The sequence below is a fragment of the Herpailurus yagouaroundi genome, unplaced genomic scaffold (genome assembly GCF_014898765.1).
Source record: "Herpailurus yagouaroundi ecotype Mexico unplaced genomic scaffold, PumYag 77, whole genome shotgun sequence".
Taxonomy (NCBI): Eukaryota; Metazoa; Chordata; class Mammalia; order Carnivora; family Felidae; genus Herpailurus; species Herpailurus yagouaroundi.
The window spans coordinates 93,564,450-93,590,768 of record NW_024412388.1 but is presented as its reverse complement, the minus strand read 5'-3'; the positions used below and the strand labels follow the sequence as shown (position 1 = coordinate 93,590,768).

Sequence of the window (26,319 nt, the reverse complement as noted above, 5' to 3'; positions counted from 1 at the left end):
CCCCGCTGCCCTGCTTTTTTTTTGCTTCATCCTACCCTTATAAACTTAGCTCCCATCCCTCAGGAGTCATCTTCAGTGACCTGGCTGGTCCCCAAGCTCTCTGGCCGCTCACCCACTGAGCTCCTGCCCTCCATGGAACATCCTACCTATGCCTATTCAAAATCTGGTCATTTTCATGGCCTCTTTCAATTCCCTGTTGGCTACAGGACTTTTCAGACCCTCACTCGCACTCCCATTCAGTCCTTCACATCCTCTTTTGTTTAGTTTTCTGTCAGAGCATTTATCTCAGCATGCTTTGGATCATAATAATTTGGAAATATCTGTTTCCTCTACTAGATTTGAGTACTGTGGAGGGCAGTAACCTTGTCTTCATCTTTCCATTGCCTAATTCCCCTAGGGGCTTGGCCTTGTGTCTTCTATATATTACACCCTTAGTTATTAACGCTAAATCAGATCAAATTAAGATCTTTAATAACATAATCCAAGCTTGCTACGTTGGTAACTAGTTAGTACCATTTTTTAAATGCTTATATTGGGATTTTTTTTTTTTAAATAATCTCTGCACCCAACATGGGGCTCAAACTCACAACCCTGAGATCAAGAGTCACAGGCTCTACTGATGGAGGCAGCCAGGAACTCCCAAAGACCAAATTTTGTTAATGTTTAATTTATACTATTTCCCCTTTCCTCATCTCCCCGTCCCCCCATCTATCTCCCAACATGTTGAGGCTCAGGGCCTCGATTATTTAAGATTCGGTGGTAAGGTAAATTCACATTAATGATCAAAGTAAACATTTCAGTTCTCTGGCACTTTGTCAGGACAGTATGATCTTTCCCTGAAGCTTTGTATGAAGGGCACTCTGGACTGAACACTCTATGCCTGTTTCCATTTCTACTCCTTCATGCTTCAACTCCCTTCTCTAGCAACTGAATACTCTGGGGAGCTTGAACAGAACCCCTCCCCAACCCTCACCCCACCACTTCCCCCCCTCCCCCCCCATACCTGAATCTAGCAGCTCCACTTGGCCTTGACTGGAATGCTTCTCTATGTCTGACATTGGCAAGTCTCAGGGGTCCTCATTCTGCTTGCACCCACCCCTGGGTGCACAGGGGTGCACAGTCCTCAGTGCCCTGAGGTTAGCAGGAACAGAAATGGATATTAGGCTCACCTCTCTCTGGCAATGGAAGTCTAAAGTCAGGTGTCTTATTTTCTCTAGTCCTGCTAATTGAGGTTGGAGAACTAGACTCTATCAGTTCTCTATCTGTCATACAGTTGAGACATTCATAATAACCAAAGTCTAATTTGACCACCACCATTTAGCACTCTGGCACTAGCATGTTTCTGAGCTTTATGTGTAGACTCTCAAGGTGAGTCACTCTGGAATTTAAGCTCCTGTCCTGTTAGCTTATGGCAAGTAAACAATCACTATCATGACATACATTTTGGAACTTAATGCATACTATTTTATATTTTTCTCCAGAATGTGGCTACTGTGTGCATGGTGTTAGTGAGAGTACCAGTGACAGAGCTGGCGACAAGACCAACAATGGCCCCTGCCCTCATGGACCTCACGGTCCAGTTTTAGGAGAAACGTTTCAGTGTTCCCCACAATAGTATCAAACATGGTAGTAGTAACAGATATGGTAATATCTAACACTTAATCCTTGTAACAACCCTAGGAGGTGGGTTCTATTTCTACCCTTATTTTATTGCTGAGGAATTTGAGGTTTACAGCGATGGAGTCATTGCCTTGGGTCACCTGGGAGGTAAGTGTCAGAGTGGAATTCAACCTTGGCTTTGGGAGCCCAGCTCTTGACACAACTCTGGGCTGCCTCCATGATGACCACAACATTTTGGATCATTTTGAATAATGGCATCACCGATCTGTGTCAACAATAATGTTTTCTTATCCTTTAATTGTGCAGATGGAGCCCACAATACATATTCACCAAGACAATCTCACAGGTACCAACATTTTTATTTTATTTTATTTTATTTTATTTTATTTTATTTTATTTTATTTTTACTATTTATTTATTTTTGGGAGAACACAAATTCAGGGGGGTGGGCAGAGAGAGGAGAACAGAAAATCAGAATCAGGCTCTGTGCGGACAGGCTGACAACAGCAAACCCAATGTGGGGCTCAAATTCATGAACTGTGAGATCATGACCTAAGCCAAAGTTGGATGCTCAACTGACTGAGCTACCCAGGTGCCCCACTAGCATTTTTAAACTTCTGATTTAGATATACATTTTGAAAACTTTTTTTAAACTTTTTTTTTAACGTTTATTCATATTTTGAGAGACAGAGCATGAGTGGGGAGAGGCAGAGAGAGAGAGAGGGAGACACAGAATCTGAAGCAGACTCCAGGCTCTGAACTGACAGCACAGAGCCCAATGCAGGGCTCGAACTCACAGACAGTGAGATCATGACCTGAGCTGAAGTTGGATGCTTAACTGACTGAGCCAGGCGCCCTGAAAACTTTTTTTTTTAATAGCAAATGGTGATGGTTGCCACAGACTTCTGTTTTTAGTACTTCATAAATCTGCAGTGAAGTTGAGATGAACAGAAGCCAAAACTTATTCTCTCTTATATAGGAATAGAATCTGAGACAAGTCTCTTTAAGGTGTCATCAACCTCTCAGAAAGACCCTTGCCCAAGTTCTTACATATTTCAAAAGATAACTGAAGGGAAACAGATGTGCCAGAAGTTAAAAGAACAGACTGATCAACTGAAGACTAAAGTAATATTTTAAAAGATTATGACCAATAGAAGTGACCAAATTCAGACATAAGACATCATGCAATTAATGAAATATTGCATTTTTTCACTACAGGTACAAGAATTTTCCAAAAGCATAGCACAGGACTCTCCTTGTCATTTGCAAGACAAGAAGCTGGTAAAAATTTTATCAAGTTTAAACATCTTTGTTAGGGAATTTGATGTGCATAAGTATGAATGACTTTATAGCACCATGTTTCCTCTACACTGGGGGGCATAGAAATGTTCTGGTGGAAATGTTTTGCTGAAGATTAAGGACTGTGACCTCCAGAGGCCTAGCCTTGTGTTTCACATATGTTGTACCCTTAATTATTAATGATTAACTGAATTGAATTAAGACCTTTAATAATCTATTTCAAGCTTGATATATTTGGTAACTAGTACAAAATTTTGTGAACGTTTAATTTATACTATTTCCCCTTTCCCTCTACCCAACCTCTCAACATGCTGAGGTTCAGGATCTCCTTGATTATCTGGCTCAGGGGTTTGTGTTATAGGAGCTAAAAGAGCTTAGAGTTCTATTTCTATGTGTATTTATCCCTCGTTCATTCTCAGAGGAGTCTATTACTTATGGCTATTATTCCTCAGTGGCCACCCAACAATAAATCTGAGACCATGGTAGGCTTAAGAGAATAACATGCCAGCTGTTATACAGGGCAAGTCCATCCAGAGTTGGTGGGTCCTGGGGGATACAGATTATAAAATTTGCCAATATCTGACAACTCAACATATAAAACTTTGAAAACTCAAACCTGATCTTAAAACTATGCTTTTCAGATGAAAATCTGTGATTTTCACATCCTTGTTTGTTGTTGCATTTAATCAAATCACTAATTTATATTGTAACCACAGTTCATCAGTGCCAGGGTTGTGGGAAGTTGGGGTGGAACATGGTAATGGGGCAAAAAGCTGAGATTGTTAGAGCCAGAAATGTGCAAAGTCAAAGACGTCATTCAGGCCACTGGGTCAGCAACAAGGCAGGTGGTCAGAAGTCCTGATGTGAAGGAGCACGAACAAAGCAATGGCAGGCTGTGCGGTAGAAACCAGACAGTATAGACAGAGGAAAGGAGGACTCAAATGTTAAGAGACACAGTTGATCACTCTCATTCATCTATTGTATTAATTAAATAACTTATTAATTAATTAATTAATTCAACATATACTTATCAGGTACTTCCTATGTCCAAGACTCTGTACCAGGCACTAGAGATTTGGAGATAAAGAAACAATTTCTTTTTCAAGTGGCTTACAGTCTCCTGGGAACAGTTAGGTAAATAGACAAGCAACATGAAGCTTGAGAAATAATGCTAATGGCAGCTTAGAAGCGGCTCACCCTTGACAGTTAGAGGGTACTTTGCAAGGCTCTCTGGAAGTGACTGACCTCGGAGTTTGGCATTGTAGGATGAATATGTATGAGATTGACAGGTAGTTACAAAACAGTGGTCCAAGAAAAAGAATCACCAGTCACAATGGCACAGGGGACAGAAAACCCTGATGGGATGAGGAATCGTGTGGTACTGTAATTAGCCAGATGGAATCCAGGGTTCATGTGGTGAAGAGGAAGGGACAAGACAAGGACTATTCATGAAAGACCTTTAAACAATGCTAAGAAGATTATATTTCACCCTGAGGTTGAGTGAGGGGGCAACACTGGAGGACTGAAAGCCAAGGAATGGTGAGCACCATGGGGGCAAGACTTAGGGACAAAGCCTGGCTAGGAAGCCATACTCCAGGTAACAAGTTATGAGCACCTGAACCAAAACTAGCAATGAGGATGGAGAGGGGGACAAATCTAAGAGTTTAACAAAGTGGTTGCACATTAAGAGGGGAGAAGAAAGGAAGGGAGGAGGCTTGGGTGAGTTTCAGATTTCTAGCGTGGGCAACCAAGGCCAGGACTAAAAATGGAAGATCCAGTTCCTAATGGGTGTGGGAGGCAGGCAGGAGGCAAGGTGCCAAGTTCATTTTGAGGTCCCTGTAGGACATCCAATTGGAAAGATCCAGTAGGCAATTAGAGCAATGGATTTGGACCTCAGAGGAGTTGCTTGGGCCAGAAATGTAAATCTGGATATAGTTGTGGGTTGAAGCTATGAAGTATATGAAGTTTACTCCCAGGCAAACCTGCAGAGTAAGCAGTAAAGAAGCCCAAGGAAAGAATCAGCAAACAGGGGCAGGTAAAAGAGGGTTCCTCAAAGGAGACTGACAAGCAGTGACCTCAAAGCTCAAGGCAGACCTGCAAGGGGCGGAGCTGTAAAGCCAAAAGAAAAGAAGGGGGTATGGGCCACAACAACACATGTTCAAATAACAGGAAAAAAAAATCAAGAAGTGAATTGGATTTGGCAACCAAGAGATCATGAGGGACCTTGACAAGCCCAGTTTTATTTAATGAAGTGATTCTGTAAAAGCCAGATTGCCAGAGTGAAGCAGTGAATGATAAAGGAGATATCAAAAAAGTCTGGTTTTGGGGTGCCTGGGTGGCTCAGTTCGTTAAGCATCCGACTTCGACTCAGGTCATGATCTCACAGTTCGTGGGTTTGAGTCCTGCATCGGGCTCTGTGCTGACAGCTGAGAGACTGGAGCCTGCTTCAGATTCTGTCTCTCCCTCTCTCTCTGCCCCTACCCTGCTCACACTCTGCCAAAAATAATAAATAAATATTTAAAAAAATTTTTTTAAAAAGTCTGGTTTTCAGGAACTGGAAGAACACAGATTTTTTTTTCAACGTTTATTTATTTTTGGGACAGAGAGAGACAGAGCATGAACGGGGGAGGGGCAGAGAGAGAGGGAGACACAGAATCGGAAACAGGCTCCAGGCTCCGAGCCATCAGCCCAGAGCCCGACGCGGGGCTCGAACTCACGGACCGCGAGATCGTGACCTGGCTGAAGTCGGACGCTTAACCGACTGCGCCACCCAGGCGCCCCATAGATTTTTAAAGGGCTGAGCAAAGCAGAGGGAACTGGTTCAAGGCACTAGCCTTCTGAGGCCTCAATCCAGGAAGTTTCCCCTTGATGCTAGAGGATATGAGGGCATTCGTATTAGGGCAGAGATGAGAGTCAAGGTGATTCCTGACAGTGTCAGCCTTGGCCTGAGATTTCCAGGCCCATTTGATTCAGCATTGGAAGAAGGCCAGAGAGGGCGACACTAACCTTCTCAGCATGAACAACACAACAGAATGGAAAGCATCTGGATGTTGGAACAGACAATGTAGTTCTATATACTGGCTGTACCATCTTAGGCACTTCCCATCTCAGAGTTGCCATGAGGATTACATGAGGTACATTTATAGCTAGAAAACTGTGCCCTATCTTCTTCTGAGATATAACACAATTTAAATCCCAAGATCTTAGGGGCGCCTGGGTGGCGCAGTCGGTTAAGCGTCCGACTTCAGCCAGGTCACGATCTCGCGGTCCGGGAGTTCGAGCCCCGCGTCGGGCTCTGGGCTGATGGCTCAGAGCCTGGAGCCTGTTTCCGATTCTGTGTCTCCCTCTCTCTCTGCCCCTCCCCCATTCATGCTCTGTCTCTCTCTGTCCCAAAAATAAATAAACGTTGAAAAAAATAAATCCCAAGATCTTAAATTATAATTTGTAATTGACTTTCTCTCTTTTCTCTTTCCTTTGAACACCTAATTCCTTCTTACGTTTTCACTATCTGCATGCTACCAATTCCTAAATTCCTGGTCCTACTTTCTCATCTACAGCTCCAAATGTTTGTGTGTATCTTTACTTGGCTTTCCCACTCTTGCTGAAAATTCTACATGTCCAACATTGACAGCTCCATTCAAATCTGTTAGCCTTTCCAAATTCCTCAGTTTAGTCAGGGGTTCACATTCTTTCCGCCTCCCAAGCTAGAAACCTGAGCATTGTCAGTGAGATTTACAGTAGTACCAGGCAGGGTCCTGGCAGGAACTAGATGGTTTATTCCGATGGAACAACTGAGGGGAGTTTAATAAGGCATCATTTTACAACAGCGTGGGTAAGGTTAAGGGAAACCAATAAGGGACAGAAAGCATCTCATAGAAGGAACAGTGGGGCAGAAAGAAAGGAGGAAGAGCAGATATTGGAGCCTAGGGAGAGTAGCTATAATGGTAGGAGTAGCTGACAAGCTCTGCTTTTGGTAGAGAGACACAGCCAATCCACTGGGATACAGGCAGGAGGACATCAGGGAAATAAAGACCCCTACCTCATCTTTCTTCATTTTCTCTCTTCTGTCATTGCTTTCCATTGACTGAAACCAATGCCAGGGCAGGGGAGCCTATTGGTGCAGTCCACTGAAGGTCAGCTTCCTGGCTGGGGCACAGAGAAAGATGGAGGACAAATCTGGGTGGGGGGAACATGGAAGACATCTACCACACTTGCCATTTTTTATGCCCTATGGTCAATATGTTTCCAAACTTGGAATAATAATCAGATTTAATAATGATGATGGTGATGATCCTGGCACTAAGCATTAACTCATTTAATTTTCACAGTATGAGGTGAGGGCTATTATTGTCTCGGATGAGAAAACTAAAGTTTAGAGTTCAAATTGACTAAAATCATAATAATTATTAGGTGAAAGAGTCTGAACTTGAACCCTGGGGTGTCTGATCCTGTAACCCTATTGTTGTGTCCCTCCAACCATCCTTTCCTCTCCATGTTCATGGACACTGCCTGGTCCAGGCCTTCCTGAGCATCCTTCAAGCCTGATGTAGGTCTCACTTCTTCCACTGAGCCATGGCAAAGTGCCATGGCAAAGTCCTTGAATCCTGTTTCTTTTCCCAACTGGAATAAAATCCCTGAGACTGATGTAACTTTTGTATCTCTCACACATTTGGCCCAGGGCCACGTATAGGCAGTGCTCAGGGAATATTTAGCTATTGGGGCTGCAGTGCTGAAGCCTCTATACATCAAGACCAGACCTTAACCTGCACCATGTAAGTGTTAATCTGCACGAGGCTGCATGTGTTGACGTCTAGAAGACCCATTTGAAGCTCTGGCTAAACTTCCTAATGCCCCATCCCTCCAAGTGCCATAGACTCAAACTCAGATCCTCTAACTTCAGTCCCTTTTAAGGTCCTTGTGGCTTCAGACATACCTCCTACAGCTCCAATTTCCTCCCATATACAATCGAGATAATAAAATCTACTTTGCAACATTTACAACATTGATGTGTGGATTAAGTAAGATAATGCTCAGGAAAGGGCTCTATAAGCTAAAAGCCATTCTGCAATAGCACAGGACTATTGATATCCTATTAAGGAGTTCAGAGGCCTCTGAGTGGGCCCTGGGGAAGAAATCGGAAGTCGCCGTATTGAAAAAGCTGTGTGCTAGAAGGGCATTGTGAATGTGGAGATGCCTGGGTTGCCTCTGTTTTAGATGTCAGTCTCTGAAACAAAACAATTGCCAGGAGAAGGATGGTGGCTTCATTTTGAAACTACCATAGTGTACACCCTCCTTGTATTTTGGGGGGAAACAACCACTCATGCGTGATTCTGGTGACTTTACTGCTACAGGTCCTGGAGAAACTGCAGGGACATCTTGAACTACTGGAGCAGGAGTTTAGGGACAACAAGGAGAAGCATCTGGCTTTGAAGCAAATTCACAGGCATGAATCCCCAGCTGTCGGTGACTTTGATCCAGAAAGGTCAGGCTTAAACTGTGTGAGGTGGAGGGGTCAGAGGCAACCTCCTTCAGGTGGGATTCTGATATGGCTGCTGGCTTAATGCTTGCACAGCCCCTGGCCTAGGGTCAGCAAAAACTGTGCCATCACTGAACAAGTGTTAGCGCATGAGACAAACAATGTGGAACTCCCGCTATGTATAAAGTCCTGTCCTGGGCACTGACCCAGATGGAGTCCTCCACATGAACAATTGTCCCCCAGAGGAGCAATTTTGTACTACAATCCTGCCCTTTGTTGTGTGTCATAACTGGTTCTGAGACCCAGAACAGTGTAAGAAAATCCTGGAAAGGCTCACACGCTAACCCCAGAGGGCCTTCTCTCTAAGCTCCTTGTGTCCTGGCCTTCATCCCACTCCTTCCTCTGTCTCCCCTGCCTGGTTCTTCTGTCCTTCCCTTTTTCCCCCTTTTCTTTCCTATCCGCAGACAATTCCAAAGGGGCAGTGGGTATGAGAGGACCATTGCTAGGTTGGTTAATGTGGGGGTGAAGAACCCACAAAGCCTGATAAATTTAGGGAAAATGTTAAAGCTTGAAGTCAAAATGACTTCTGAGTTAATTCACATTAGAAACTTGGATGCAAACTCACTGAAGTTTCCAACTGGCCATTTTTATGGCCCTGTGCTCCTCTCTCTCCAATCCAAACAATTTTAAGATGTATTCCAGGACTCAAGGCTAGGATTGTTTCCATTTAATTTCCTGGTATGAATTAAAAGAATCCATTTAGGAGACTTAATCTCTGTAAATTCAACTCTTTCTATTCATTGCATTTTTACACGTAATCTTTCTTGATGCCAGATTACTTTAATGGTTTATATTTCGGCACTAGTGTCCTGAGGTATTTTTTCCAAAGTACAATTTCACCTTTTTAAAATGAATGAAATCTCTGTCTACTGTTATTTCAATACTGAGTAATTAGACAGCGAGGATGAGGTTTTAATATTGATTTTTTTTTTGCCAAAAGACTTATTTTGTTTTCTGGGAAAAGAAAGATCTCTACATACTTTCACTATTTATTTAAAAACTAATAGAGTAAGGATATTTATTTTCCGAGGAATCCCACTTGTCTAGGCAGTCATTTTAAAGTTGGGCCTCTGTGCACATTCAGACCAAAGTTATGCAACACCTTATTTATATCCTAGTTACACCCACAGTGTGCTGGACCCAGTATAAATCAAAAAAGTTTCAGCTGTAATTATGTCCCATATACAGGAAAAGCTTTCAACACTGGGGCAAGGGAAGGACCCAGTCTCTCCGAAACTCGGTTAAAACCACCTCAGAGCAAGCAAGGCTGCTCCGTTTGACACTGGTCCTCTTGTTCTCGCATGGGCATAATGTGGCAGTGAGCAGAACCCCATACAATTAATTGTCCAGAACCTTCTAAGTGTTGAATCTAAAGGCCATTGTAGATGGCTTTCTGCAAGGGAAAGAATTCTGCAAGTTCATTGGCTAATTACTTGTTTAAGTCTGCTATGTGCTCTTACTAAAACCTTATTGGGGCACCTGGGTGGCTCAAGTAATTAAGCATTAAGCATCCGACTCTTGATTTCTGCTCAGGTCATGACCTCGTGGTTCATGAGTTTGAGACCCGTGCTGACAGGGTGGAGCCTGCTTGGGATTCTCTCTCTCTGACTCTCCCATGCACTCTTCTCTCAAAATAAATAAACGTTAAAAAAACACAACAAACGTATTATTGCCTTTAAAAGGTAATGTGCAAAAATAGTTCTTTTATTTCATGCATCTTGTTTGTCAGAATGTAGTCTGATAGTCATTTCACACGCTGACCCCAGAAGTCAAGGAGTCAAGAAATGGGGTTCTGCCTCCACCAATCCCTCTCTCTGATATTATCAACATACAATCTTGTCTTCTGCTTTACGGAAAAGATCACAAAATCCCTCAAAAATGTCTTTTCTCCATCTCCAGATCTGCATGTTTTCACCTCCTCTTTCTTCCTTCACTCACCTCCAACCCATCTGGCCCTGGTCCTTGGGCCCATTTCTTCCCACTACCTTCAGGTCTATCTCCACCATTTCAGAACTTCCTTCAAATTTTCAGCCTCTCCTTGTCCTCTGCTTAATTCTCATTTGCCTGCTAGATTAGAGCATATTTTCCTATATTTTACTTGATTATCAACAGTTTTCCATGCATAGATCTTTGTCCCACCGCTTGCTGAGTACAGCAGCCTTTCCCACGGGATGAAAAGGCCACTTTTATCATATAAAAAACCCTCCACGTATAGATAGGACTGGTTCTCTTCCATCCCATTGATCTGCGTTTCTATTTCTACATTAACCATACAGTTTTAAATTAGTATAGTCTAGGGGTGCCTGGGTGGCTCTGTCGGTTGAATGCCCCACTTTGGCTCAGGTCATGATCTCATGGTTTGTGAGTTCGAGCCCTGCGTTGGGCTCTGGGCTGACAGCTCAGAGCCTGGAGCTTGCTTCAGATTCTGTCTCCCTCTCTCCTCTCTCTCTGCCCCTCCTCCACTCATGCTCTGTCTCTTTCTCTCTCAAAAGTAAACATTAAATAAATAAATAAATAAATAAATAAATTACTATAGTCTAGTGTATATTTTGACATATTTCTTCTTTAAATTTTCTTTAGCTGTTCTTGAACACCCTTCTTACTAATAAACTTTATAAATAGCTCACCAAACTTCCTTAGGGACATGCCACTCGAATTTTGTTCAGAATTGTGTTGAATTTACAGATTAGAGAAGAGTTGAAATCTTTGCAATGAGTAGTCCCATCCAGGAGCATGTTTTCTTCATGCAGATTTCATGCATGTTTTGTTAGATTTATTCCTACCTATTTTGTAGGTTTTCTCAGCATTATTAACAGATGTTTTCTGTAATTGATATACAGGAAATAAAGAAAAACAATATATTTAACTTCTGCTGGGCTATCTTATGTATTTCTGTTCATAGTGTTTTTTGATTAGCTGTTGATTGTCTTAGTTTTTAGGTATGACAATCATAGCATTTGAAAATAATGACAGGTTCCCCCAACTCCCATTTCCCCCTAAATATTTATACTTTATCTTTTCTTCCCTGGTTCTTATATATCATATTTTTTAATCAATTTATTTTATTTGCTAGGTTTTCCAAAACAATGTTAAATAATACTAGCAAAAGCAACCATTCTTTTCATATTCCAAACAGTAATGGGATTTTTTTCAAGTATGACTCTTGCTGTAGTTTCAAGTAGATAAGTTCATCAAGAAAGTTTTCTTCTATTCTTGATTTACTAGGATTAGATTTGTTTTTTTAATGTTTTAATGTTTACTCAAATGGGATTTAGAAATCTATTTAGTTTATTTCCTAACTCTATTCATATAATAATAAAATGTATTAATAAATATCCTAATGTTTAGTTATAGAATGATTGGGAAATTTTTCCCTTTTCTTTTTATGTTTCAAAAGGGTTAAAGTCTTACTAGAACTCACCCATAATCCCACTTGGATTTGGTGCCTTTTGGGCTGGTGGATTTTTGATTATTTTTTCTATTTTTCTCTGGTTATTAGTTTTTTTCCAGATTTCCTACCTCTTTTTGAGTAGATTTTAATAATTTTTGTTTTTATAGAGACTTGTCCATTTCATCTAGATTCTAAACTGTATTGGCATCAAGTTGTTCAATCCCATTTGATTTAAAATTTTTCTTCTGGCATATTTCCTTTCTCATTCTTAATGTTATTTATGCTTTTCAGTCAGACTTTCCAGTGGTTTCTTTTATAGATATTTTCAAAGACAATGTTTTATGTTATTAATCAAATTCTTTTAAATTATATTTATTTCTCCTTTTGGGGGGTTCATTTGGTAGTTCTTTTTTCTATTTTCCTGTTTTGGATACTTAGTTTATTGATTTTGAAATTTGCTCCCTTGTAAATGCATGCTACAGCTATAAATTTTTCTCAGAGTACTGCGCTAGCTACATTACATTGGTTTTATATGTTTTTTTTGCATTTATTATTTACTTATAGAGTGTCCTTAATGTCTATTAACCCAAGAGTTAGTAAGATGAGTGTTAAAATTTCCAATTAGTTGTTTGTTCTTGTTGTTGCTTTTTGTTATTGATTTCCAGTGATCAAATTTTTAAGACTTTAACACTTTAATTTTTTTTTCAACATTTATTTATTTTTGGGACAGAGACAGACAGAGCATGAACGGGGGAGGGGCAGAGAGAGAGGGAGACACAGAATCAGAAACAGGCTCCAGGCTCTGAGCCATCAGCTCAGAGCCTGACGCGGGGCTCGAACTCACGGACAGCGAGATCGTGACCTGGCTGAAGTCGGATGCTTAACCGACTGCGCCACCCAGGCGCCCCAAGACTTTAATTTTTAAGAGCATTTTTCATAGGAAAATTGAGAGGAAGATACAGAGATTTCCCACATACCTCTGCCTGCACACATGCATTATCACCATTATCACCCCTCACCAGAGTGGTACATTTGTTACAACTGATGAACCTACACAGATCCTAAGTGTTCAAAGCCCATTTTCTGCATTAATGGTTTACTGTTGGTACTGTACATTCTATGGTTTTGGACAAATGTATAATGACTTGTATCCATCTTTATAGCATCAGAGAATTTTCACTGCCCCAAAAATCATCTGTACTCCATCTATTCATCTCTCTGCCCCCACCCCAACCCTTGGCAACCACTGATCATTTTACTATTGCTATTTATTGCTTTTTACTATTTCCAGAATGTCACATAGTTGGAATCATGCAACGTGTCGACTTTTCAGATTGGGCTTCTTCCACTTAGTAATATGCATTTAAGGTTCTTACATGTCTTTTCACAACTTGATAACTCATTTTTTTTTAGTGATGAGTAATATTCCATTGTCTAGATGTACCATAGTTTATTTATCCATTCACCTCCTGAAGGACATCTTGGTTGCTATCAAGTTTGACAAGTATGAATATAGTTGCCATAAACATCTGTGTTCACGTTTTTGTGTTGACATAAGTTTTCAACCACTTTGGGTAAATACTGAGTGCATTGGATTGTATGGTGACAATATGTTTAAATTTTTTTTTAAATTTTTTTTTCAACGTTTATTTATTTTTGGGACAGAGAGAGACAGAGCATGAACGGGCAAGGGTCAGAGAGAGAGGGAGACACAGAATCGGAAACAGGCTCCAGGCTCTGAGCCATCAGCCCAGAGCCTGACGCGGGGCTCGAACTCACGGACGGCGAGATCGTGACCTGGCTGAAGTCGGACGCTTAACCGACTGCGCCACCCAGGCGCCCCGTTTAATTTAAAAAAAAACTGTCAAACTGTCTTCCAAAGTGGCTGTACCATATTGCATTCCCACCAGCAGTGAATAAGAGTTCCTATTGCTCCACATCCTTGCCAGCAATTGGTATTGTTAGCATTCCATATTCTGACCATTCTAATAACTTATAGTGGTATCTCATTGTTTAAATGTGCATTTCTCTGATGAACTATTATATGGAGCATCTTTTCATATGTTTATTTCCCATCTTTATATCTTCGTTGGTGAGATATCTATTAAGGTCTGTAGCACATTTTAAAATTGGGTTGTATGTGTTTTTTTATTGTTGAGTTTTAAGAGTTCTTTGTATATTTTGGGTACTAGTCGTTTATCAGAAATGTCTTTTGCCAATATTTTTTCCTGGTCTGTGGCTTATCTTCTCATTTTCTTGACATTGTCTTTCTCAGAACATAAGTTTTAATTTTAATGAAGTCAAACTGATCAATTATTTCTTTCAGGGATAATGCCTTTGGTGTTGTATCTCAGAGTCATCACCATACCCAAGATTATCTAGGTACTCTACCATGTTATCTTGGAGTTTTATACTTTTGCATTTTACATTAGGCCTGTGATCCATTTTGAGTTAATTTTTATGAAGGATATAACATCTGTGTCCAGATTCAAATTCTTTTTTCCACATGGATGTCCATATGTTCCAGCAGCAACTGTTGAAAAAACTATCTTTCTTTGCTCCATTGTATTGCCTTTTCTCTTTTCTCAAAGATCAGGTGACTATAGTTATGTGGGCCTATTTCTGGGTTGTCTATTCTGTTCCACTGATCTATTTGTATAGTCTTTCACCAATACCACACTGCTTTGATTGCTGTAGCTTTATAGTAAGTCTTGAAGTTGGGTAGTGTCAGTCCTCCAACTTTGTTCTTGTCCTTCAATATTATGTTGGCTATTTTGAGTCTTTTGTCTCTTCATATAAACTTAGAATCATTTTGTCAATAGCCACAAAAGAACTTGCGGGGATTTTGACAGGGGTTGCATTGAATCTATAGATTGAGTTGGGAAGAATGGCCATCATGACAATATTGAGTCTTCTTATTCATAAACATGGAATATCTCTCCATTTATTGAGCTCTTTGATTTCATTCATCAGAATTTTATGTTTCCCTTATACAGATCTTGTATATATTTTGTTAGATTTATACCTAAGTATTTCATTTTTTGGATCTTAATGTAAATAGTACTGTCTTTAATTTCAAATTCTACTCATTCATTGATAGTATATAGCAAAGTGATTCACTTTTGTACATTAAACTTGTACCCTGTAACTTCTCTATAATTGCTTATTAGTTCCAGTTTTTCTGTTGATTCTTTTGGATTTTCTACACAATCATGTCATCTGTGAACAAAGACACTTTTATTTCTTCCTTTCCAATCTGTATACCTTATATTTTCTTTTCTTATTGCATTAAGTAGGACTTCCAATGCAATGTTGAAAAGGAGTGGTGAGAAGGGACTTCCTTGCTTTTTTCCTGATCTTAGTGAGAAAATGGTGATACAATTATTAGTGATTTGGAGTTTGTTGAGATTCTTCTTTGTGGATTAATATAAGGTAAATTTTTATAAATGTAATGGATTTGAGGAAAATGGGTTCTTCCTGGGTAAAATAGGTACTTATATTTATAGATACATTTACACATATACATATATGTATACATGTATATATATATATATATATATATATGTACAGATGCATATAGATCCAGCTTGTTAACCAAATTCTTCAGATAGTTCATTTCCTTCCTCTTTTCAATTGATATAAATCATTATTTCCATAGAATCATAGCTCTTAGAACTGTAAAGGATCTCAGGGTGCCTGGATGGCTTCGTTGGTTAAGCATCTGACTTCAGCTCAGGTCATGATCTCTGTGGTTTGTGGATTTGAGCTCCATGTCGGGCTCTGTGCCGACGGCTCAGAGCCTGGAGCCTGCTTCCAATTCTGCGTCTCCCTCTCTCTCTGCCCCTCTCCCACTTGTTCTCTCTCTCTCTCTGTCTCTCAAAAATAAATAAATGTAAAAAAAATATTAAAAAAAAAAAAAAGAACAGTAAGGGATCTCAAAATAATTAGATCCAGATAAGCAGAGTATTGTTTTCCCATGTTATAGTTGAGACATTGGAGGCACAGGAAGATTAAGTGATTTTCCCAAGGATACACAGCTAATGAATAACAAAATGAGGATTAGAGCCCAGGCCTTTGGAATGAAACTCTAAACAGGATGCATGTCAGGGCGGGTGTCCATTATCCTTCCTGTCTGAAGCCAAACCACCTTAATAATATAGACCAATGCTATATTCAAGAACTGTTGTTACTAATTAGAATGTTGACTGCATATCCAATAAGATGCTTGTTTATGTTTATTAGAGAAGTGGAAGGTGAAATCTTCAAGTTGGAGATGCTACTTGAAGATGTTAAGGAGAAAATTAATAAGGGCAAATATACGTCAGCCGTCTGTCTTCCCGGGAGTTCTCCAATCATCCCTGATGAGTTGGCATCCACATCCTCTCCACCCTCAAATGAGGTAATACAGCAACCTACAGCCTAATTTTATGCCAGGAAAAGATGTTTTTTATGCATTTATAGAATCCTAATTCATGAACTCATGAATTCTATTTTAATATCTCATGAAAATTTAACTTTCCAAAGTCCCATGGAACCAGCTTTTAAAAATTAGAAGCTATTTTAAGTGTTGGTTTTTGAAATATCTTAATAGTTTAAGATGTAACAACGCAGTTTAAACTGATGAACCACTGAAAAGCTATTTCTTCTGGATGAATAGCAACATTTTTGTGGATCGTGCCTGGAAGAAATAATTTTTCTTCTTAATAGTTTTATATTCCCTCTTCTACATAAAGAATAACATACTCAGCAGGAAGAACTATTTTCCACTTCTGCATTTTCCTTCTCTCAAGTTCAATTCTTTTGGATTGTTTACATATGCAAGATTAGGAATTCAAATCAATAACCACCCAGTATTTCTACACTTTTTGTCTTTGTGGCCTCAACTATCAGAACATTCAGACTAAATTAAAATTCTGAGAAACTGAATCATCTGGATAATTGCCTTAAATTGACTCTTTTGTTTCAGACAGAATTTGCCTGTGGCTGACATTCAAAATCTGAATAGGTTTTTGTTAGAGTTAAGAACAAAATGGGGAAGATTATATAAATATTAGCCTTGCCAGAGAAGTGCAGTTGCCCCTTCAAAACAACCTGCCCAGCAAAATTTCATCCATTTATATAACCTTGACACAATGCCTCCCCATCCCAGGCAGAATTCTTTGTTCAGACCTCTGTGCCCCCACAGCACTGTGTCTCATTTGTCCCTGTGCCTTTGTACCTATCTTTTTATCCCAAACATCTGACTAAACGCCTGGTGTAGCATGAATGCTCAGTATAGTAACCTCTGGGCCCTTGTGGATTTAAGAGTTTCAACACCTCACAACTGTCTCCAAGGTTCACAGCACTTTATGCCTCCAGTTCTGAACCTGAACTAGCTTCCAGGTGGTGCCAGGGAGCCCAGGAGTCAGCTTAGCCTTCCGCCCAGCAGCTCCCTCAGGTCTGGGTTTGCTCTTCTTTTTTTGGTCCCAAGTTTACAGCACTTGCTGTGAAATAATGAGAACTCTGTAACTTTGTGATAAATAGCCCTGAAAAGTGAGTCTACTGCTAGGATCATTCATTCCTTCATTCATTCAGGTACTTTTCAGGTATTGGGGTATAACATAGACAAAGCAGGGGCACCTGGATGGCTTAGTTTGTTAAGCGTCTGACTTTGGCTCAGGTCATGATCTCACAGTTCGTGAGTTTGAGACCGGGATCAAGCCCTGTGCTGACAGCATCGAGCCTGGAGCCTGCTTCAGATTTGGTGTCTCCCTCTCTCTCTGCCGCGGCCCCACCCCTGCTCACACTGTCTCTCTCAAAAATAAATAAACCCTAAAAAAAAAAAAAAAAAAGCAGACAAATTACTTGCCCTCAAGATGCTTACATTTCTGTGAGGGACACATACAATAAACAAAATTAATGTGTGGTTACAGAATGTTAAAAGTGCGATGCATTTAACATTATACATTCCTGTGACTCTGAAGCCGAACTGCCTGGGTCTGAGTACTGGCTCTGTCACTCATCAGCTTTGTGACCTTGGGAAAGTTACATAACCCTCTCTGTGCCTCAGTTTCCTCCTCTGTAAAATAAAGATAATAAGATCTGCCCAAGCTTCCAAGTCCTCTTCTGCAAAAAGTCTCTGCAAACTCTAAAGCTCTGAACCAAGAGAATTATTGTTTACTTCTCATTATAATTTTATTATCACTTTAGAGCCACAGAGTTTTAATCCCAGCACTTCCAATTAATTTATAATGAAATAATCTCAAGTGTGGTCCCCAGACCAAGAGCATTAACATCACCTGGCAGCTTGTTAGAATTTGGCATGATGCTACAGTGTCAAGTTAATATAAGTAAAATATGTGAAACAGAGCCTGGCTCATAGAAAGCATACTACCTGGGTGTTAGCTCTCGTGACTATTAAGTAATGGCATGTGACCAAAAGTCACTCCCTCACTGTGGGAGGGCAAAGTCACTCGGGAGACATGGTCAGGGAAGGTAAGATTTGAATTGAGTTGGTTGGGAGGGAGGGATGAGAAGGCAGTAGGTAGGTGAGGAGTCTGGGGACAAGGACCCCAGGTAGGATGTGATGGTGCCTTAGGGGTGGGGTGGTGATGCTGGAGCCCTTGGTGCCCTTTCCCATGGGAACTGGTTGGAGCCCTTTCCCCTGGGACTGCAAACCTAAAGGCAGTCCCTCTGTGTGGCTCCGTGGATTCCCAAGGAACACTGGGGCCATCCTTTGGAGCCTATGTGGGCGTGAGGGGACAAAGGGCACCCCGGCAGGAGGACCACCTCCTCCAAGGGGCTTGGCGGCCTGGCCCCACAGCCCTGAGTCCTCAGCCCTGCAGGCCCCCCTACCAGCTCCCTCAACACAGCAACAGGCCCCTTCCTTCTCAGACAAGTTCCCAGAGGAAAGAGGGAGAGTGGCCACATGATGTCCCCATCATACCCTACCTTAGGTTGCTCCTTCCCATTATCCCAGGAATGCTGAAATTAAATTCCCACTGACTCTTAGGCAAATAAAGTGAGACTCTCACGTAGCCTAAGAACTGATTCTAAAAACTTCCTTAAAAAACAAAACAAAAATACCAAATCCCAAACGACAACAACAACAATGGAGTAACTAGATCAAATGGCCATAAGGTTGTCCTCTGATTCCAGGGTCATGTCCAGCAGCCCAGTCCTGCTTAGTTCAGTTCATTCGGTTGAATCTCTGACCATAACCAGTGTTACTTACTGAATGTGGCTCTGAAACTGGCATTGTTGAGATCACCTGGCTCTTATACTAACACCTTGGGTGTTAGTGCTGGAGACAGCTGCTGGTATTGCTAATGTTTCCCACTCTCTCAGCACTCAGGAAACACCAGTCTGAGGCACGTGTTCTAGATCAAGGCTTCTCCAACTGCAGTGCATCTAGGAATCGTCTGCAAATCTTACTGGATGCAGGCTTGATTCAGTGGGTTTGGGGTGAGCCTGCAATTCTATAGTTCTAACAAGCTCTCAGGTGATGCCAATACTTCTGGTCTGGGGACCACACCTTGAGAGTATTTCTTTTCTTTTTTAAAAAAAAAATTTTAATGTTATTTATTTTTGAGAGAGAGAGAATAGAGTGTGAGTGGGGGAGGGGCAGAGAGAGAGAGAGAGAGAGAGAGACAGAATCCGAAGCAGGCTCCAGGCTCTGAGCTGTCAGCACGGAGCCCATGAACCATGAGATCATGACCTGAGCCAAAGTCTGATGCTTAACCAACTGAGCCACCCAGGCACCCTGAGAGTATTTCATTATGAATGAATTGGGAGTACTGGGATTAAATAAACCCCCCTGGGTCTAAAATGATAATGACAAAACTATAATAAGCAGTAAACAGTAATAGTTCTGGTGGTTCAAAGCTCCACAGTTTGTGAAGACTAGGCAGAAGAAGAGTTGGAAACTTAAGAAGGTAAGATTTGCCCAGGACAAATATCACAGGACACTGGATCCCCCAGTTCAGGTGGGGGGCACCTGCCTACATTATGCTCATGTAAATCTGCCTTAAATGTGAAGTGCAGGGCAACCCCTGTAGGCCTAAAAGTAAGAACTGATCAAAGAAAACACAGGGAAAACCCTTTATTTTTTAATTATAAAAATGATTCATGCTTACTGCAAAAAAAAAAAAAAATTAGAAGGTAGAAAAAAAGTATAAAGAAGAACATTTCAAGAAAGAAAAAGCATAGCTAATATATTAGCGTGTATCTGCCCAGTCTCTTTTCTTCTCTGCATACACATATACATTTTTGCAAAAATGAGATCATACTGTATGTATTGGTGTTTTATAGATGTTTTTTAATGTTTATTTATTTATTTTGAGGGGGGTGGGGTAGGGGAGGGGCAGAGAGAGAGGGAGAGAGAGAATCCCAAGCAGGCTCCACACTGGCAGCACAGAGTCCGATGCAGGGTTTGATCCCATGAACCGTGAGATCCTGAACTGATCTCAGGTCATTGAGAGTCAAATGCTTAACTGACTGAGCCACCCAGTCAGGCTATACATATAGTTGCCCCATACGTATTGTTTTATGATGCTTTTTTTTCATTTAACATTCTATTGTGGGCATCTCAACAATCACTTAGAATAAATCTATAGCTTCATTTTTAAGGATTCCATTGTATTTCATTATACCAATTCATTTAACCAGTCCCTTGTTGATGGACATTCAGGTTTTTTTCCAGTTCTTTGATATGATAAACACTGCTTCAGTAACATCATTTTATATGCAAGCTTTTGGCCATACTTGATATTTCCTTAAAATAAAAACCTAGGAGTGCAGTTAATGGTTCAAGAGTCACAGAGTGCAAATTCTGATAAGCTGGCCCTTAGCAAGATGGTATCTGTCCAGCTGTGCACGGGAAAGGAGATGTGTTCACCTGAGTGCACCCTGGGTATTTTTTTCCAACCTCTGCTAAAGTGATAAGTGAAACCAGTTTCTCATTGTTTTCATCTCTATTTCTTTGACTATTTATGAAATTTAACTCATTTTCATGTTTCTTGGCCATTTGACATCAACATTTTAACTAATATTTGCAAAACTGAAACCACAGCCACTTTTTTTAAGGCAGACATATTGAAAAATATTAAGAACCAATAATGTTCAATATTGAGGTTTTTATTACACAAAGTGCTCTGACAAATGCACAAAGGAGTAGAAAAATTATGGTTAATAACACAAACATATGGGTAAAGGTTCAAATCCCAGCTCTGCCACTTACACCCTGTGTGACCTTGCCAGGTTGCTTAAATCCTCTGAGCCTCAGATGATTAAAAATGGGCATTAAAATGGGCACAACGTTTCAGGATGGTGGGAAGGAACAAAGGAGGCTGTATGAGAAGCACGTGACCCAATGAGTGATCAACAAATGGTTGTTTTTATTAATAGGGAGACACTGAAACCCTCCAAAAAATTAATGGACAAAGGATATGAACTAGAAGTCACAAGTAGGAAACACAGCCAATAAATAAGCACATGGGAAAATGTTTATCTCCTTTAATAATACAGGAAATGCTAATTAACACAAGGTGCCACCTTCCCCCTCTTGAAATTACCAAAAACATTTTCAGGGATAATTCCTGATGCAGAGGAAGGTGTGGTCAAACTGAGCTGCCCACATTTTGGCGGTTGTGTAATTCTTACCACGTTTGTGGAAAGCAATTTGGCAATATGTATCATCATGCAAACATGTTCACAACCTTTGACCTAGACATTTCCTAAGGAAGTAATTCAAAATATGGAAAAAGCTATCTGTACAATGATGCTTATGCCAGCATTGTTTACAATGGCGAGAAGAGCACGGTTTCTGTTTACATAAAGGGTAAAACCATAGTAAAAAAATACACACGGGGCGCGGGGGGTGGGGGCGGTGTCAGGCCTTTTTGGTGAAGTAGTGTAATTTCTCTGTGTTAAAAAGGGACATATAGACACTTTAAGCCTCTAAGTGATTTCTAAATCTCATTTTAATTCAGTTTAATGCATTTCTTTGGAATAGCTTTTAAACCTCTACTAACAGTGGTCAGATTGATGGATTTAAGTATCTTCTTAAATCTGTTCATCCCCTGGTGGAGCTTGGGGTCATTTGAAACTAAGGAAAGAAAAAAAGGGGGTGCAGGGGAAGTATTCTCTCATCTGTAAACTAGATTTTCAAATGTTTGGAGAAGGAAAGAAACCAAGCCAGTGTTGCAGCCTTCTTTCTCTGAGCCCCAGGCCATTACAACACAGACCCCATCGAGGGAGTGAGAAATCAGAACTGAAGGAGTCCTGGAGTGGTGAGTTTGGCTGCCTCTGTGTGTGAGCAGCGGAGGGATGAGTCACTTCCTCAGTCACATCCACATCTGTCTGTGCTTTGTGGTGCAGAAGAACCCCAACAACACCTCAGGAAGGCCCAGTCGTGCAGAGACAGCCAGTCCAAGCTGTGCCTGTAGCCACCTGGTCTTTGAATGGTGAGGGCTTCTCGCTGCTAAATTCCCAGGGTGGGTGGGAGCCGGTGCTGGTATAATAGCTCCAGTGAGAGTGGGCGTCAACTACTGGAACAGGTGCCAGAAGCCACTGGCCAAGTTACAGAATCACAGATCTCAGGGCTGGGCATGCCCAGCCTCCCTCCTGATTCACAAACCCTTCTAGCAGTGGCTCGAGTGAGGAGAGCATCAGAGTCATTGGGGAGATTTTTTGATCATGCACATGCCTCAACCTCACCTAGTTATCAGACTCACCAGGGCTGGAGCCCTAGTAGGAATACTTTTTTTTTTTTTTTTTAATTTTTTTTTCAACGTTTATTTATTTTTGGGACAGAGAGAGACAGAGCATGAACGGGGAAGGGGCAGAGAGAGAGGGAGACACAGAATCGGAAACAGGCTCCAGGCTCTGAGCCATCAGCCCAGAGCCCGACGCGGGGCACTCCCGGACCGCGAGATCGTGACCCGGCTGAAGTGGGACGCTTAACCGACTGCGCCACCCAGGCGCCCCTAGTAGGATTACTTTTAAATCTGCTCAAGATTCTCCTAAGTTCCCTTGGTTAAGAATCAGGGCTGCGGAACACGAAGGGTGGTTTGTCCTGTAGGCTGCATTTGAACATTATCCACACGGGAGATTATTGGGCACCATTATATAGCAACTTCTCATGATGAGTGAAAATCTTCCCTGTCCTTCCCTCTGTCCCCAGTCCCACTGGAAATAAGCCTAATCCCATGTATAGGGGTTTACTTCTCCCCATTCTTCAGCAAGAAATCTGGAGGTTACAAGCTGTAATTGTGCAAAAAAAAAAAAAAAAAAAAAAGCTATAGATGTAAAATCCTAAGGAGAAATCCTTCGTGTTCTTAAAACTTTCTTTGGCTCAACTGTTAGGCCATATGGATTCAAAATCCTTTATTTGAAGCTTCTATCAGTTAGTGAGAGGCACCAACTCCAAGCTCAGGAGGCACTGTGGACTTCTGCCAAAGCCTGGCTAATTTACCTTCCAAAGGTCAAGAGTCAAGGAGGGAGGAGCAACCATTCCTTGTGGTTTAGCAACCACTATTACATGTACATAATAAGCTCTAATGGAAGCAGATGACAAGGTCTGAAGTTAGAAAGCATTCCGCCACGGGAATGGGCACTTGTCTAAGTGTTCTACTGAGTTTCCGCCCCCTGAAAAAGGAAACAGCATGCTGTTTGTGCTAAATATGACCATGCGTCATCTGGTGTGGACCATTATTTTAACTGGCATGCCAGTCATCAGCTTTGACCCTCCTTTTAAATATAGGAGGCAATAGTGATGCCTACTCCCTGAGTCACCGCAGGCCCACTATTTTTATTTATTGAGTTAAACCTAGGTTTTGGGATTTTTTTTTAGATTTTATTAAGTATAATAAAGATAGTTTGACATTTAAAAAACATTCTGATGAAGGATTCAAGGTACTAAATGTTTGTCTTTCAAATTCCTAGTCTAGAACTTGACACTCTTTACATACCAAGTCAAGGACCAATGTCCCAGACTAAATTTTCTGTTTTATCATGGACAAGAGGGAAGGAAAAACACAACCAAGTGCGAAATCAGATCTAACAATGCATCTAACGCTGGGGTGTGAAGTGGAGATACACATGATTTATAAATTGAAATCTTGTTAAACTACCTAATACTCCGAGGAATTAATTGAACAAAGGGCTATATATACTCTTTGCTCTTCTAAAAGATTTGATATCTCTCAGACAAGACATGTGCTTTATGAAGCTAGCTGACCTTTGAGGGATATTTTTATATATATGCAGATCAATGGTCTATATGCTACATATAAAATGCAAATCCCTTTGTGTTATGTCTGATGCAGGATTTGGGATTTAAGAGTCCACTTTAGCTACTCAGTCTTCTTGGAAAACTGTCTTCTCAAGTAGAATTGCCCTTAGCTCTTATGGTTGGCAAGAAGATTTTAAGCGCACAAAGAAGTTTAAAAGAGGCAGAAAAAGAAAGTCATGTGTTAGACTGAACTCACTTGAAAGAGATCCAAGTTTTCCACTTTGGAGAGCAGATGTTCAAATGCCCCAAAGGGGGAGGGTGGAGACAGAAAATGAGGTGTGAGAAAATATGTGACTCAGGAGGAGAGCATGTTTTTCCAAGGAGAGGGGAAGGGCCCAGCTCATCAGCCCCCAACCCCACCAACTCCAGAGCACAGTGGCTCTCTCCACGGAAGGCAGGCCTAGGCATAGGCCTAGGCATAGCTGGGTGTGCTGTATTTGCCAAGCAACTCCTAGGGCTCTCACCCCATCCTCGAGGGGATCAGCCTCATTTCTCACCAGCCACGTGCAGCAGATCTTGGGCACAGTGCCTTCCACACTAAGAATGAACCACTTTCCCGGAGGGGCTATTACCATATCGCTGGGGCTGAGCAAGGGCTTTGTTAAGAATTGTGATTAACTAGAATTCCTTTGAAGGGGTTAGGATTTCTGTGAAGAAGGCAGGCAGAAGCTACAGCCAAGTCAGAGGGTGTCCTGGTAACTGACAATTGTAAGGCATCTTTCTGATGCCCCCTGGTGGCCTTGTACAGCTAAAGTTAACCCTACCTGCTCCCTTAGCTTTTAGCCCCATACACACCGGACAAAATCCACCTTGCTGGGCTTTTTAGACACATTCAGCGTATACTTATGGAGCCAAAGCCACGGGACCTAGTACTGCCATGTGGCACATCTTCTTCCCCTGATAAGAAGTGAATTTGAGGGGTGCCTGGGTAGCTCAGTCAGTTCAGTGTCTAACTCTTGATTTGGCTCTGGTCATGATCTCACAGTTTGTGAGATCGAGCCCCATGTTGGGCACTGCACTGAGCGTAGAGCCTGCTTAAGATTCTCTCTCTCTCTCTCTCTCTCTCTCTCTCCCTCTCCCCTACTCATATGCGCACTCTCTCACTAAAATTAAAAAAAAAAATCATTTAAAAAGAATTGAATTTGAGACATGAGTATGAAGAAAACTCCAAATATAATTCCATACTTCAAATTTCTATATTGCATATGTGTGCATGATAATTAGATATTATCCTCTGGGGAACAAACCAGATTTACTTTCAACATCTGGTAGACCTGTTCTTACCAGGCCAAGTTGTCGCTGGGTGCAGTTTCTTATAGGGAAGCTCTCAGAAAGGCAGGCAGAAGGGATCTCTGTGTGGAGGACAACATGCCACGCCCGTATCATCCCAGTCTCTGACACAAGAAATTTAACATTTCAGTTTTACCGATACTCTCATGATCTCTATTAGAAGTATGTTAATAAAAATAAATAAATAAATAAATAAAAAATAAATAAAAAAATAAAAAAGAAGAAGTATGTTAAATGTTTATTGGATCTTATGCATCTTTTTTTAGGAAGGAAAATATGGAGAAAAAAGGGCACAGAAGGCCCAGCTGTGGAAGGTGTCCCACTGACCTTCAAGAAAAGGCACTGCACGCAGACTCAATTCTCGGTAAGTTAAGGGGCCTGGTGCTGTGGGTGCTCTGTCTTCAAGGTCCCTCTCCAGGGGTCTGCCCACTGCAGGCAGACCATCTGCCACACCAAATAGCATTACCCAGATTAGGGTGTTACATGTTGTGTTTTTTTGCAAACCGTAAAAAATTAACAATTAAATAGATTCAAACAGATCAAGTGTGGTCAGAGAGTGCGAAAGTGCCCACCTCTGTTTGTGCGGGAGCCACAGGACTCCATGCACTCAGTCGTGCAGTGGCCTCAGTTCTATGTGTCATCCTTGCAGCACGATCCATAATCTGCACCTGGTGAGCTCACAGGACGTGGGAGAGTTGCTGCCGACTTGTCCATAACATTTCTCAGAAGCAAAGAAAACGAGATCTGGGAGGGGACCTGGAGAGCACCAGGGCATAGAATTCAATGATTTTTAGTCATAGGAGCCTTCCTCCAAAGGTAGTTTAAGCAGAAAAGCATCCCTGGCAGAACCGCCCTGGGTGAGGAAGAGGTGAGGCCAAGGCCTGCCTGTTCAGGCAGTTCCTGAGCATGAAA

General features: G+C 41.3%; 1 protein-coding gene and 1 long non-coding RNA gene across 9 annotated transcripts in view; one reads left to right on the top strand and one right to left on the bottom strand.

Moving 5' to 3' along the window:
- AKNAD1 (AKNA domain containing 1) overlaps window positions 1-26,319 on the top strand; it is a 42,301-nt gene that overhangs the window by 4,737 nt on the left and 11,245 nt on the right. For all 5 annotated transcript variants that reach the window (XM_040471171.1, XM_040471172.1, XM_040471170.1 and 2 more), the window contains exons 3-9: window positions 1,927-1,966; window positions 2,600-2,745; window positions 2,839-2,901; window positions 8,271-8,401; window positions 16,089-16,245; window positions 22,203-22,288; window positions 25,674-25,771. In XM_040471171.1, the coding sequence (XP_040327105.1) occupies window positions 1,927-1,966; window positions 2,600-2,745; window positions 2,839-2,901; window positions 8,271-8,401; window positions 16,089-16,245; window positions 22,203-22,288; window positions 25,674-25,771 (721 nt within the window). The remainder of the gene's footprint in view (window positions 1-1,926; window positions 1,967-2,599; window positions 2,746-2,838; window positions 2,902-8,270; window positions 8,402-16,088; window positions 16,246-22,202; window positions 22,289-25,673; window positions 25,772-26,319) is intronic.
- LOC121027609 (uncharacterized) overlaps window positions 1,010-26,319 on the bottom strand; it is a 42,464-nt gene continuing 17,154 nt past the window's right edge. For 3 of the 4 annotated variants that reach the window (XR_005788822.1, XR_005788819.1, XR_005788821.1), the window contains 2 exons: window positions 25,980-26,163; window positions 25,272-25,511 (listed from right to left, as the gene is read on the bottom strand). This is a non-coding gene — a long non-coding RNA (uncharacterized LOC121027609). Of the gene's footprint in view, window positions 1,132-25,271; window positions 25,512-25,979; window positions 26,164-26,319 lie in introns of those variants that run through there. The other variant, XR_005788820.1, reaches the window with a different exon arrangement.